Genomic DNA, 15,639 nt, shown 5'->3' with positions numbered 1-15,639 from the left:
GTCATCTCGTCAGCAGCAACGACCATTAAGGCGGCCGAGGCTCTCGCTATTGTGGCCCGCTACGATAGTGAGCTGTGGTTTAAAATCGCCCCCCTCCTGGACTTCCTCCCAGACGACAAGAGGGCGGAGGCCCTTGAAATCTTACAAGAAGGCCAGGTGGCTTCAGACCACGCCATCACGGTGGCCACGGACATCGCCAACACCGGCTTCCGCCAGATGGGCAATGGCGTTTGCTTTCGCCGGCGTGGTTGGCTCTGGGCCACCGACTTCCATCAAGACGTACAGACAAGGGTACTGGACATGTTCTTTGACGGGGACAACTTGTTCGGCAAGGCAGTGGACGAGTCACTGCAGGCCATCAAGGCAGACACCGAAATGGCCGTGCCTTGGGCATGCTTCATCAACGACGGCCGTCCTTTCGGTCCTCCGGCGGCAAGTCACAGGGTGCCTCCAAAAGATTTGTTGGCAGCTCTTCGTCCTACTGTCAAGCGGGCCGTTCTTTGTCCCAGGAAGCTTACAGAGGACATCGTCGTCGCCGCCAAGGGGCCCAAGGTGGTAAGGCTTCGGCGAAGCAGGACTGAACCGGCCGTGACGTCAAGCCCCCACCCGAGCACCCCGGTGGGAGGCCGTTGGCGAACTTCGTTGACGTGTGGAAGTCCATCTCCACCGACCGTTGGGTGCTGGATGCCCTGGCCCATGGACACACCCTGGAGTTCCAAAGGAAGTGTCCCCGTTTTCCACCTGTGGCCAGGAAAGAAAATCACATTCCACAACTACTTCTAGAGGTACGAGCAATGCTGAGAAAAAGGGCGGGATAGAGCTCGTCCCCAAGAGGCTCCGGGGCTCCGGAGTATACTCGCGGTACTTCCTCATCGGAAAGAAGACCGGCGGTTGGCGGCCCATTTTAGACCTCTGCCACCTCAACAAATACATAAAATCCCAGAAGTTCCGGATGGTCACCCTTCAGCACGTACTGGGACAGCTGGAGGTGGGAGACTTCCTGTCGTCGTTGGACTTGGAGGTTGCCTACTTCCACATCCCCATACACAAGGGCCATCGAAAGTTCCTGAGCTTCGTGGTCCAAGAGCGGCATTACAAATTCAAGGCACTCTCCTTCGGGATGAAGTCGGCCCCAAGGGTCTTCACGAAGTGCCTGGCACCGGTGGTGGCACGGCTGCGCCTGCAGGGGATCCACGTCTACCCCTACCTGGACGATTGGCTCATCCGAGTGAAGTCAAGGGAACTCGCTGTCGTGCACACAGCAAGGACTGTCCGCCTGCTCACGGAACTGGGGTTCTCGATAAACTATGCGAAGACCTGCTTGGAGCCACTGCTGGACGCTCAGTTCCTAGGAGCCAGACTCAACACGGTGGCGTGCCTAGTTCACCATCGGAGGAAAGGATAAAAGCCATCCTGGGCAAGGTACAAAGGCTGTTGACCATGGAAGTTGCCAGGGTGAGGTCCATCAAGTCCCTCCTCAGCATGATGTCATCATGCATCTACCATGTTCGGCTGTGCAGGCTGCGGATGCGGCCACTGCAGGAGTTCCTCGACACCCGTTGGATGCAAGTGGCAGGAAGCTTTGAGGACAAGATCGCCCTCAATGAGACATTCCGTCGAACGATCCGGTGGTGGGGTGTCAGCGCGCATCTCGCGGTGGGCATTGACTTCCAAACCCCAGCGCACCAGGAGACGTGACGACGGACACCTCTCTGGAGGGATGGGGCGCACATACAGGAAATCTCCACGTAAGAGCCCTATGGCTCCCAGAGGAGAGGTTGTTACACATCTTGTATATCTTTGTAATAATAATACTACTATTGCTATAAGTCCACACAGTACTGAAAAATAAAAAAATAAACAATATTCAGACACCTTATTTTGTAGAACACGTCCATGTCGTAATAATGCTACTATTGCTATAAGTCCACACAGTACTACTGTGTGGACTAATAGCAATAGTAGTAGTATTATTACGACTAGCAAAATGTTGGAATACGTTTTTCTGTGGACATGATTTGCACGGATGAAATAATGAAGAAACGATAGGGTCTTTTTTCCGTTTCTACTTTTTGTTATGGAGAACACTCCCCTTTCTTTGTATGAATCTTGTATGAATTGAGTATGCATGAATGAATGAGATGACAAGTGAATAATGTTTTAGAGAACTATTTTTGTAAAACCTTTTTTTATCTAAACCAACAATAAAATGGAATCGTATGTAATTCAGTTTGCAGTTTCAGTCTCTTTTCCTAGCTTTTTCTTCTTATCCATTGAACATCACAATACAAAACCAAACCAAACATAAAACAAATGAAATCAATATAAATTACATTATTGGATGTTGGAAATTTGTATATCACTGTCAAATATGAAAGAAAATGATACATACCGCGGCACAGCCAAAATTTAGCCTGCAAATCTGAAGGATCTTGCATAGCATTAATCACTTTTTTGAGTATCATTTGCATATTTGGCTTAATCCCAGGTGCTGTGGTAAAAGAGCAAAGAAAAAAGATGAACTGCATTGGAGCAATCAGCAAAAGAGAAAGACACCCCCCCCACCCCAACCTCAAACCAACCAACCAATAAAGTATACCTTCCACGCTTGCAGCAGGTGTGCCAGTCTTCAGAACCTCTTGGTTAACATGTTAAAAGGGGGGATGCACACACAATATTCTTTTTCACCTCTGTTAAATGTCTACAATATTTGTAAAATTCTCCATTTATGGTATTCCTCCTATGATGCATATTTGTAATGATCAGAAAAAATACTAGTTAGGGTAATTGTGGTAGGAGAGTAGAGGCCTTGTTTCATAGGAGGTACCAAACATATTTTTGATAATCCTATATTTCTATCTTTTCATCACATCTTCAGAAGAGGTATCTAACACATGGCTTTATGGGAAAACGGGTTTCCTCAGTGTTTGAGATGATACATATTAACCATAGGGTACATGATGATTTATCCTTGAGTAGATACCTTCTCCTTGAGTGAGTGGTGTATTATAATGAAACTAACATGATTAAATAGAGCGTTTTAGCGTGTTTAACACAGTATTCCTCCTATTTCTAAGTATTGTAATGACAGGTGTTAGTGCCCAGTTTAATCATACTCAATGTATGCATTATGGAAGAATAAAGTGCTGTGTCAGCACCTGCAGAACTCAAACGTGTCCTGAAGGCTGAGCACAAATGTCTGGACCGAGTGCTTACATCTCTGAGGTTTTTTGGTGGTATAACCTCCAGCAGTTAGGATCTCATACTTGACTGAATCAAGCCTTTTCTATAAGAGAATTTGGTTATTTTCTTTAATCAAGACGTCTTCTTTAGTAAATTAGTTATCATTCTTTTTATTATTTATTTTATTTTATAAATGTATCTGTAAAACTTCACACTTGGAACATCAGCTGTATGCTCATACATGCCTCTTTGTCTTCAAAGGAGATTATGCCAGGCCTTTTGCATACCATCACAAGGTTATTAAAAATAAAACCACATATTCCGACATCTTGGCTAGCTTCACTTTAGTTTGATGTACGTCCTCCAATGGTTGGACAAAATCCAGACAACTGCAGCAAGCATTCAACTCTCCAACTACCTCCCTTGAGCACACAAATTAAGGACCACTAATCGGGCTTCCAGTCAAACCATGAACATTAATGAACATTAGAGAAGAGTTTCTCAGTGCCAGAGGATAAGTCTACAGGTGTGCCCTGATCCTTTGAGGTATACCCAGCTTTCATTATGGTACACTATAGAACCCTTCGCTAACAGCCAGAGAGATGACTTGTAGAATTGGATGAAGTTCTCTGCAATGGCTGAAGTTCTTCCTCTCCAACGGTACAAAATGCATTAAACTTTAATCATTCCCCTCCATGTCATCTGATGTAACCTGCTAATTGACCCAACACTCTTCTCTCACAAGACCTATTCAGGATATTTAACAAGGCCGGCCCACTCCAACACATTAAAATCATTTAAACTCCAGTACAGCAATTGATGCAGATGAACAGATTTCACTTTAATGGTGAATGAACAGAGACCATGCCAGCTTCCCACAAGATACTTATGATTGCCGTCCCAGGCACAAGTGCATTTGGGGAGCATACTCCAGGCAAAAGGCTTCTATGATGTTCTCTCCAACTCTACCACTTTATTCAGCAAACACAGTTTAGGCTTTTACAGTTGTTCATTACATTTTAAATATATTGTTATGAATTTGTATTGGCGCTAGAGACCAGGCCCAGCACAAAAAATGTGTAAACTGAAAGGCCAGTCATCAATTGACTATTATTAGTTTAGCTGTTGGTCTCTGCTTGCTGATTGGATACTGCTAACATGTTAAATTGGTAGTTGAGGCCAGAAGCCTGCAGCTTTCAATGCCTGCAACAAAAGCTTTTGATTTCTGTCACATCCAGCATGGGGCCATCAGCACTGTTAAAATACAGTTCAAGTCCAAATACCCATGGCCTTAAACAATGACCAACAGAAAGGTTTCACCCCTAATGATCCTTTACTTCAAGGCCAAAAAGTAGGACGGTACAACTTCAAAATAGAATATAGACATACATGATATAAGAGACACTGGGCCTCATTATGACATTGCCGGTCCGGAAACACGGGTGCCATGCCGGCAAGCGGAAAATTACAAGTTTGCCTGCCAAGGCCACTGCGCTCGACAGGTCTGACCCTGCCGGGCGCATCAGCCACGGTAGACAGACTCTTCACAGTTGCTAACGGTGCCGGCGCTTCCGTCTCCCCACTCCCATAGAGTTCTATGGGGGAAATGGGGAGTTACAAAATCCAGTGCCTGAGCTCAGGAGAGCAGGCATCATAAATTGACTCCAACATTACAAGATTCTTCATTCCTTCATAAGTGTTAACCCTGTAACCCTTAATCCATCACTCTGTTTTTCAAACGTTCACTCACCCAGGTAGCCCAAGGGGTACAATCATGCTTTTTGAGGGTCCTAAACCTCTTAAGGTACTGGGAAGGGGTCTTCCCAAATTTAGCTATTAAAGCTAGTTTCACACATTCATAATCTTATCCACCTCCCCCAACTCCATTACCACATCAGTTGCAACAGGGGGAAGCTTAGAGAACAACCAGGGAAGTAACTCATTCCCTGTGATGTCCTGGAGCCCATGATTATACTCAAACATTTTCAACACATCCAATCTTGGTTCATACATACCCACTAATTCCTTAGGCATCCGTGGTCTTTTGGGACTGGAACTCCTAGAGGAACCAGAGGAGAGAGAAGCATTTTCCACAGACAACTTTTTCATTTCTAGTTCATGATTAAGCTCTATTTCTCTGAGTCTCAACTCAGCTTGCATCTGCTCAGCCTGGGAATTCATTCTTCTGAACTCCAGCTCTTGGTTTCGTTCAGATTGAGCAATAAAACATGTGTACTCTAATTCAAGCTTCATTTTTTCAAGTTCAAAATAAGCAGGGTTACATGTAGGACCTGGTATAGGCCCAGTAGGTACAGTAGGTAAGGCAGACAGAGGCTCAGAGTGGCTAACTTCATTAGGTTCACTTTCCTCTTCTGACTCATTATCAAGACTTTGATTCAGATAAATACCATCACTGTTTTCTACATTTGCTGGGGGGGTAGATGCCTCTGTACCACCCAGACTTTGGTTTTCTAACAATCTTTCTACAAGTTCCATTTTCTTGCCCTTCTCAGAGAGATTCTTATGTCTACACAATACTTTTAAGCAATCAGCAGTTTTGGCAGACAATGATTCTAGGGTATAACTCTCCATAACAGACATAGTTAGAAAATCAGCTTTTTAGTGCTAAGCTTTGTGGTTAGTTGTCCTAAAGTATTCAAAAAGCACACTAAAGTGTATACTCAATACAAATCCCACCGCTGTACACCAGTGTTAGGCAGAAACCTGTGCAGTTCCCTCTGGGACCACTGCAAAAGATTTAAGACTACAGGTGGTTGGCAGTAAACCCAATTGGTAGCAGTCTGTACCACCCAGATTTACCTGGTAGCTGTGGCTGAGCAGTCAGACTTCTCTCAAGAAGAGTTAGGCAGTATACAGAGTATTCACAATATGTCAAAAGAACACGGTAGAACAAGCAAACACTGACCAGAGCTTGGTGTAAAAGAGATATAATCATTTATTTAAAAACACATCTAGCAAAACACACTGGCACTAATATCAAGCAGTTCAAAAACACGGTCACTAAAAGATATACACTCCCTTCAACGATTAGTTAGACAAGTCTTAAGTAAAGCAACACTTATTTTCAGACAGCGGTGAGCGCTTAACGAAGATGGCACGCTAATCAATCGGTTTAAAAGGGAGAGAAAGGCAGAGCAAAGATAGAAACAGATCCCAACACTTTCGGAAGAACACAGTAGGAGAAGAAGGCAGGTTAAAACCGTAAAGTCAAAGTTAACAAGGCCGGACCCACTTTAAGAGGCGCAGGTCGAAATGTGTCCAAGGTCACACGGTTCAAAGTGCCCGAAAGTCTCGCAATAAGTTCAGAAAGAGTTGGACCAAAAAGAAAGGGACCAGTTAGATGGTCAAGGCGGCCAGCCCAGTCCAGAAGGTTAAGGAATTATTGTTACCTTGTAGCAATCTTTAGAAAGGGAGGCCTGGCGGTCACGGTACCTTAAAATGGTGAGAACGCTCCAGCGGAGACAGTTGTTCCTGGCAGTGGGTGCAAGTCGGGGCTTCGTCCGGAGGAAGAGAGGATCTCGTCGGGGAGGAAAGCAGAAGTCCGTTGCACTGCCAGGGAAGAAACCAGCTGCGGAGTTCTCAATTAAAAGGAGCGGTCCTTTTATTCGGGGTCCAGGGGTAAGTGGCTATCCGGTTGCCAGGGTGCTTGGCACGGGCAATTCGACCACAAGACGTCCTGGGATGCGAGCAAAGAAGGTAAACTGGTTGTGCCCACCAGTCAGGGCAAGAAGACTCTCCAGCCGGGAGATCTCCTCTGTCGTTGGGAAGTGGTGAGTCGGTTCAGCAGGGCTCCACCGGTGGTGTCGTCGTAGCAGGCCGGCTCAGCTTCTCCCTCATCAGATTTTCAGGTCCTGTGGCGACTTCTGAAGTTCCAGTCCCAAAAGCCCTGCTTTTATGCAGCACACCCCCATTCACTCAGCCTAGCTGTCAATCAAACATGCTAAGTGGTGAGCCGGTCGGCTCACCACTTGGGCCAATCACACAAGAGTGGGACTTGAGTTACCACGGTAACTCAGTCCAGGGTGCCTAAACCCCCTCCTACGCCCCCTGTGGTACCCAGACAGAGTGGCACCACTTTTGGAGGCTTCTGTGGAGAAGCCCGCCAAAAAGTGGAACAAAGGGCTCGGCCTTTGGTTTGGAGTTACAGAAGCAAACACAAACGCCATTTTAAAGCTGAGTTCTGGCAGAAAATACCAACCGGTGAATTAATATTAAATAAATAAACTGGCGGTATGTCAGAGGCTATGTTAAAAAGTATTAGCCTCGAACAATGGGAAAATCCCATAGAGATATATTCGCGGTTGAATATAAAAAGTAGTATCCACTGCCACCAGCCAAAACTCGGCACAGGGGGACGGGACAGTGCCCCCTCGAATAACAGACCCAGGGGCAATCGAATTGCCCCTACCAGTACGTCCACAATATGATGGTTTGTACTGGTTCTGTTGGTAATTTGGGACTAGTAAAGCCAATGGTGACTTTACATGCCCTAGGAGAAAGTAGTCAGTCCCAGGGTATGGAGTCTATGGTGGGGGGTCACTATGACACACCGGTGTTACTGCACGCAGGGTGCGGTGTAACACACATAGAAAAAACATATGAGGCCCTATGGAGTAAAAGACCCCATGGCCCATGAAACACATTAACATTCAAAGGAACACCACAAATCATGTCCAAGAGTGGGAGAAAAAGAGTCTCACTCTTGGCAGGAGAAAAAAACAAACTCCAGAAATCCAGCAAAGCTGCTGGGGGACTCACTAGGTTAGGAAATTCAGCCTAAACAGAGAATTCTCCCTAACAAGTGGTACGGCCCAACAGGGAACCCTGGACTGGGCAAACCGTGGACATATATTTGGAGCCTGGGAATCCAAGAAGAGTGCACACCTTAAACAACCATTATTTCATGATTTTGGCTACACTTTGTTTTCTCTCCCTAACAACATGTGCATACGCTGTTTTTCATGTGTACACGCCCCCTTTATGCATGTGCAAACATACCATAATCCCAGTTTAAGTAGTGATAGGCGATTTCAACAGTGATGTTTTTTAACTGCTACACAATAAATAAAATATTGGATCAAAGAGAATATCAAATGGAATGGTATTTTTCAAATACTGTGCTTTGGCCCAGAATAATTAAGTTGTAGTGGTATTGTTCTTGAAATGGGAGATGGCCAATCATAGCATTTATTTTATTGTAAGTGGTAAACAGTCTGCAAAGGTGGAGAATTAAAAAGTTTCTTAAGGTGCCCAGGGCACATGTTCGGGCATCAGTATTACATCCATTCCCCTACTCAAACAACAAGACAGATTAAGTTGACTTACCATATGATGTAGCCAGTTCTGTGATCATGTAGGCCACAGCTGAGTAATGGATGACACCCTTATTGAAAAGGTTTACAATATTAGAAGAGACAACAGTGGGTATCCACGATGCTAGAGAAACCTCCAACTTCATTGCCAGGGTCTTGACTGTGTACATTTCCTGATAATAAGTGAAATAAATGATAGTGAGGGGGACAGAAGAGATTTCTTACATTCCTTTGGGACTAATATCCCATTACAGTGCCACATTTCAAAAGATTTTAAGGGTACCCTGTCTCGATCATGTGCCCACATTCCCAATTAACACAGTAGAAAATAAGAAAGATGACAAAATTGCCATGGGTCTAGGAAGAACACAGAAAGAGAAAGAATTGGTAGTCAGTGGTTGAGCCATATAAAGATTTATGATTTAAAAAAAAAGATGTTCTGAATATGTGAGATGCAGCAAGAAGATGTCAGCAGAGTGTGTTGTTGTGTGTTAGTCGAAAGGGATTTTTAAAGTTAGTATCAACTGCTACGAAAATGGAAAGACCAAAAAGCAGATCAGAATCAGATGATATCTGATATAACAGGAACATAGCACATATATATCCATGACAGATGAGACATTTGATGGCATTTCTCAATCTCAAGGATATCTGAAAGCAGTAGTAACATATATAGTAGTGTTTCTCAAACTTGTAGACCAGATACATGAATTATAAACCACAACAAGCATGTAGCATGTATGTTGCGTAAATAAAACAAAGTAATGTAATGTAATCTAATGGTAAGTGCACGTTTTTTAGAACACCTGATGTAGACAACGTATAGCAAGTAAATCGGATGACCTTTGCAATGTTAGCACCGCTGGAAACGCATAGAAAAGAAAAACATTACACCAACTGCTATTGCGCAGACATTTATTTTCTTGGAAAAATCTTTTCCACAAAATATCAGGCTTTCTTCCCCTCCCTTCATTTTGGGAACCTTCTATTGTGATCAATGATTACATGTTTTTTCACCTTAAAGGTCTGAAACGTTTGGGTATTAACATACTGAAATAACAGATCCCCTTTTACAGTGTAAAGGGTCTCAATAGGTCATGTTTTGCCAGTAAATATGTTTTCAGTTTAAAAAAAAAAAGAAATCATACAAGAAAAAGGCAATCGGGGCTGCAAATTGAGGGGTGTTCCCGATATGCTTTCCCTAAACCTTGAAGTATGCTCCCACCTCCCAAGCTCAGGCTTCCCTACTCTCTTGATAACTACAGCTTTACTAGAGTCAGGGTAGCCCCTACTGTATAGGCTGACCCTACTATAGGGGGCCCAAAGGCCATACCTGTATCTAACTACCTCACATACTTTCTAAGTCACCTAAGCAGAGATAGTCTGATTGCCCTCTCATATCCAGCTTCCGGTGACAGTCTTTAAATTCTTCTCTTTCAATATACAACCCTTCTTTCTCTCTCCAACTTTAAACCCTCCTGGTCGTATTGTTTCTCTCACTTCTCCCGTCTGTGATTTTACTCCTCCCCTCTCAGCTCCTACCTCTATTCTTGTCCACCCTCCTATCTCAATCTGCCTTTCTTTCCGGTCATCTACTCTGGTTTCCTCTCCTTTTCTATCTCTTACACCTCCTAACCACTCCTATCTCTGATCTTCTCCACCCTCCTATCTTTATCTGTCTCTTTTCCACCTCTCCTGGTATACACTTACCTCTCCTAACTCCCCTCCCGCACCTGCCTGTAAGATTCTCTCTGCTCCCATTTGTCAGCTGCTTCTCTGGGTCACTCACTGGCTAAGCTAATCCCAACTCCTCCCATCTTCTCCCGTTGTGGGCTGGAATGTTTCCAGGAAGTCTTCAGTGGGCACTTGGACCTGCCCCCTTCGCACTCTCCATTTTCTTCAAGCCAGTCATGTGATCACCTTGATCGTTTGTTCACTGGTTCTCTTCTGTACCAAGAAAGCCAATAGGAAGGGTTCTCCTATCTCCCCTAGGGCTATGCAGTTCTCTGGTGCTTCCAGCTGCACCACCTGTGCTCCCTCGCTCTTCTGTAGCTTGCCTGGGTAGTCTGTAGTGGGTGTTTGGTTTCCCATTTGGTTCCTGAATGGGGAAGCCTGATCCATGCTCATCAGAGCAACTAGTAAGTTCCTCCTGTTCCGGCCTAGTCTTATTCATTGGGTGATGCTGCCTCCAAGGAATCATTATCCATCCTGGGGGTCTGAGGAGTCTGGTGAATGTTAGTGCATGCAGTCTCCCCCCAGAATCACCTAAAAGAGAAGATAAAGATCCCTGTTATGTTAACAATATTTATAACACGCACGGTCACCCAGAGGCATCGTGGCACGAAGAGGAACATAGCAGACTGGAGCCCTAGGAAGACCCAGAGTAGTTAAGTTTTAAAAAGATGGCGAAAGTGCAAGTGGTTCTAAGCCCATCTAAGAAAGATCGACAGTGTTCCACAGTTTGGCAGCTGAGACTAAAAACGCACGGCCTCCAGTTCTCAGACAATGAAATTTAGGGATGACCACCAAATATGCATTGCCCAACCGAAGAGCCCGAGCCGGCACATAGGGCTGACATTTATATTGCAAATAGTCAGCACCTTGATTATAGTATGCTTTGTGCACCAAACACAAGGAGTTAAGTTGAATCCTTTTTGCCACTGGAAGCCAGTGTAGGGCACGAAGCACAGAACTAATATGGGACTTATAGGGGGTAGAGGTAGCCACCCTGGCAGCCAGGTTTTGTAAATGCTAAAACCGGTGGATCAGGCCAAGTGGCTGAGCCAAAAACAAAGCATTACAGTAATCACTGACTATTCCCATGTTACGTTGGTGGGCCCCCAGTCCCATGAGGCTGTATAAAGGAATCGGAAGCACTACCACTCCCTCAACATGCAGGTGACCTGAGGCCCGACATCATCAGCCACTTCTGTGCCCGCAACCCAGGTTCCACGCACAACGCCATGGTCCTGCGCAACAGCACACTGCCAGGATACATGAAGAGGACAATGGACCTGGATAGTGGTTGAGTACAATTCCCTGCCAAACATGTACATTGAAGCATCAGACCAGAAAGGGGGGGTGTGGCAACACAGAAATAAAGCATGGCATGAAAAGTGGCAGCACTGGCAGCACCCGGGCAGCAGCTGCACCAACGTCAAGGGGCATCCATGGGAGCATGCACAAGTCCGTACACACCTAAACACACACGGTGACAAACACAGACTGCTGCCATCACAACACACTACACCACATGTACCACAATGCATCTGGAATATGGCACAGCGCAGATTCACACCAACAGCAAGTCCACCCGTGCCCCAGCCATGTGCCCATGTGCAATCACCATGGACATGCCACAGAACACCCGCCACATTGGCCTCAGGGTACATGAACAGACAAAGGAATGCATGCCACCATTTACAAATGCTGCACAGCCATCATAGATTCTGATTGCATGCGCTGGGTGCACACGTCTAACAATGCCTGATACCTTTAGACAACAAAACGAAGTATGAGACAATTGACTGAGGTCTGAATGTCACCCCATGCAGGTGACTCTGGATATCTGCAGCTGGCATGGCTGATGACCCCTGTGTGTGACCCACGTACACCACACAAGACTGGCTACAACCATGCCCACAGCCGGACCCGTGTATGCATAGAGCTCACCCTCAGACGCCTCAAAGCACGATTCCATAGCGTAGATCACACTGGTGAAGCCCTAATGTATGCGCCTAATAAAGTTGGGAACATTGTACTGGTCTCTGCAATGCTCCATAGCATTTGTTTGAGGAGGAATGTGCCACTACCCCCTGACACAGACAGGCCACACCCAGAGGAAAAAGCAGAGGAACATCATGAGGCAGGAGCCAGAGCAGACACACACAGGGATGACGTGAGGGAAGGGAGACAGGCCTGGCAGGCACTAATAGACAATTTCTTCTAGAACTACACCCCACCTCGGTCCACTACCAGCACTGTCAATAAATTGCACTTGCAGACAATCAGGAATGTCCATGCATTATTGATTATCAACTAACCTTTATCTAACATTTAGCACCAACTAACCTCCCTCCAGCCCTGCCCACCACCAACTCCCCAGCACACAATCTACCCTACCCCCACCCACCACCAACTCCCCAACACACATTCCCCCTCCCCACCACCAACTCCCCAGCACACAATCCCCCTTCCCCGTTCACCATCAACTCCAAAGCACACAACCCCCATCCCCTGTCCACCACCAACTCCCCAGCACACAATCCCCCCCTGCCTACCACCAACTCCCCAGCATGCAATCCCCCTGCCCACCACCAACTCCCCAGCACCCAATCCCCCCTCCCCCTGCCCTCCAAGGTGTCCATGGCGTGGCGGCCCAGCCCAACAAGAGTCATGCCATTTACGATTGCCTTTTCCACATCCCTCCACTACGAGCATCCGATGACCATGAGCGCAGCTAGAACCAGGACTGGTGCCTAGGGGTGCTCTGCCGCAATTCCTTTGTCGGTGTGGTTGAACAGGAGGGTATTGAGGCCGCTCCCGGCAGCTGTTGCCTTTGGAGGTCATCATCTTCCAGGATCTGCTCAGCAAGGGCTGAGACACCCTCAGACATCTTGCGCACCCTTTGGCCAAACCCTGTCAGTGATGCGGAGCATGCAGTTACAACCCTCTTTGTCCGGGCATTGTCACGCACCATCCTCCATGTTGCACCATGGATGGTCTCCCGGGTTGCCTGCATATGGTCGGAGTAGATGTTTGGTGATGGACTTCATCTGCTTAGCCTTGCTTCCATGTCATCCAGCCTCTGCATAATCATGCCCAATGTGGCCATAGGCAGTGATGGTGAGGGGGTACATTGCCTGGATGGACTGGCAACATGGGAGCCACAGGATGGGGTGCCTGTGTGCGGCTCGGGAATGTGGCAGCGCGGGTGCCGTGGTGGGCACCGGCTGCGCCGCCACGTTGTGGTGGGCTTTTGGGTGTGGAGCTGGGTTGCCAGCACAGACTGCAGCCTCGGGTTGCAGGCTCTGCTGCATGGTTGCTGTCACTGGTGCTGTCCACTTGTTTCTCCTGTGTCATGGTCAGCGGTGGCGTATCCTCTCTGGTGGTTTCAACGGCGGCAGAGGTGTTGTCTGTGCCAACAGGTGTGCTCCTGGTGGGCTAGACTGGTGGTGTGGGCATGCTACTGACTGCTGCGGTGGGGTGTTGTGGGATGGGTCTTGTTCCTATGGGTCGCATGTCTGCCCCTTTGCAGGGTGGTGGTGTCGCAGGATTGCGCACTCCAAGATGGCCTAGCTGCTTCCTCATCCTCCAATGCCTCTGACGAAGCTTATGTGCCTTTATGGCAGATAAGGGATGGCGTTAGAACACATTTGCCCACATGCTTTGGCATGCACCGTGATGTATACACGGTGATGTTGTGGCACTGGGCTGTTGGGCTGATGCATGGGCCTGGTTTGGGGCTTTTGCAAGTGGATTGCCTACGATGGGAACAGGTGCTGAAAGGGTGGGGCACATAGGGGTTTTGCATTTGGCCGTGGGGGGGGGGGTGGGTGGCAAGGGTACCGTGGTGGGGTAGCGGTTGCTTGGCCTGCATGCATCTGATCCACATGCCCCAATGTTTGTGACACGTGATATTGGGGGCGGGGGCCTGGTACTTGTCACTTTCATGCCCCTATGGGGTGTGCTGCATGGCGCTTGGATGTGTCCCTTGGCTGCTGTCGGGTCCTGTTCCTCACTGTCTGCAGGAGCTGCTGAACCCCACAGACAGACCCTCAGAAATGTATGGTCAACAACTGATCAGTAAAACAGCTGCAATCCAAACATGGGGGGGGGGGGAGGAAAGGGGAAGTGGATGAAATAAAGAAAAAAGTCAGATTTTCAGTCTTCCACTGGGAAATATCTGCAGAGGACGAGAAAACAATGCATTATTATTATTACTCCAAAACACCCAGGCCACCTTACCTCCCCTTAGCAACAGTTAATACCTGTGCATTCCTCTTTTAGGACTGAGAGGACATTATAGAGGTTTTTCAGAGTTCAGAAGAATTTCCAAAAAGGTAATTTAAATTTCTATTTTCCAAAGTCGTGGTGAGTTTATCCCTTTTAATTACAACTTTGGAACTTTTCAGTTTCCTGTTTCTCTTGGGGCCTTTAACTGTATACGGAATTTCTTCCTTTACACTAATGGTGTTTTTAGTTGTGTATCTTAAACTTTAATTGAGCAGAACATTGCTTTTTCAACTTGCCACAATCTTTGCTTTCAACGTAGAGGTTTCATGAAGAAAATTAGTTCTCTACTTCAGAGCGCATGACTAATGCTAAACAGTTTCAAACAAACACTACTTTCTGTCAGGCAAGCCCATTAACATTCGAGAATGCACGCTGCAATGTCAGAAGGATGAGTTCATGCGACGGCAAAGTTACTCCTTTGATCATGCGTGCGAACCTTTGTTCATGCAAGGCATACGTTACGAGAATGGTTTGAACACGACTCCCAGTCAGGCAAGCACATTAACCTTCGTAAATGTGCACTGAAATGTCAGAAGAGTTCATGCGACGGTAACGGAATTCCTTTGATCATGCGCGCGCACCTTTGTTCATGTAAGGCATACGTTACGAGAATGGTTTGAACACTACTCCCCGTCAGGCAAGCCCATTAGCTTCAGATAATGCGTGCGCTCCTAGCCGTCAAGGAAGCAACATTTCTGGTTTCTTTTAGGTGTTCTTTTAACTAGAGGCTTGCGCACTACTGACAGGGAGGTGGGTAATCTTTCTTACGAAGAGCAGTAACAAATACTGCTCACTGGAACATGCGCACTGTACACAAATGAAATAACTTCACTTCAACTCGCACACAGAGCATACTTTAAGTCTGTTTCTTAACAGGAACTTTAATGGAGTAGATGACCCCTTTTCTACTAGCCTTACTAATGGCCTAAACATATTGTAAAAAACCTAGAACAAAAACAATAGTTTCATGGAGATTTCTCTGCCTTATTTCAAGCGCTTAATAACGCTGCACTACCACCAGATGCTCTGCTTTTCATGCCCCACACAGACTAAATGGCTTCAGTTTGATTTCTTTAACTGGAACTTAATTAACTTCTCGGATTTAGGC

At 46.5% G+C, this 15,639-nt stretch overlaps 1 protein-coding gene across 5 annotated transcripts in view; it reads right to left on the bottom strand.

Moving 5' to 3' along the window:
- Positions 1-15,639, bottom strand: part of LOC138497169 (uncharacterized) — an 870,532-nt gene that overhangs the window by 325,925 nt on the left and 528,968 nt on the right. For all 5 annotated transcript variants that reach the window (XM_069620454.1, XM_069620455.1, XM_069620457.1 and 2 more), the window contains 2 exons: positions 8,530-8,689; positions 2,393-2,491 (listed from right to left, as the gene is read on the bottom strand). In XM_069620454.1, the coding sequence (XP_069476555.1) occupies positions 2,393-2,491; positions 8,530-8,689 (259 nt within the window). The remainder of the gene's footprint in view (positions 1-2,392; positions 2,492-8,529; positions 8,690-15,639) is intronic.

Source organism: Ambystoma mexicanum, chromosome 5q, assembly GCF_040938575.1.
Source record: "Ambystoma mexicanum isolate Mex_15411 chromosome 5q, UKY_AmexF1_1, whole genome shotgun sequence".
Lineage (NCBI taxonomy): Eukaryota > Metazoa > Chordata > Amphibia > Caudata > Ambystomatidae > Ambystoma > Ambystoma mexicanum.
The sequence above is the reverse complement of the archived record's forward strand: the minus strand, read 5'-3'. Positions and strand labels throughout refer to the sequence as shown.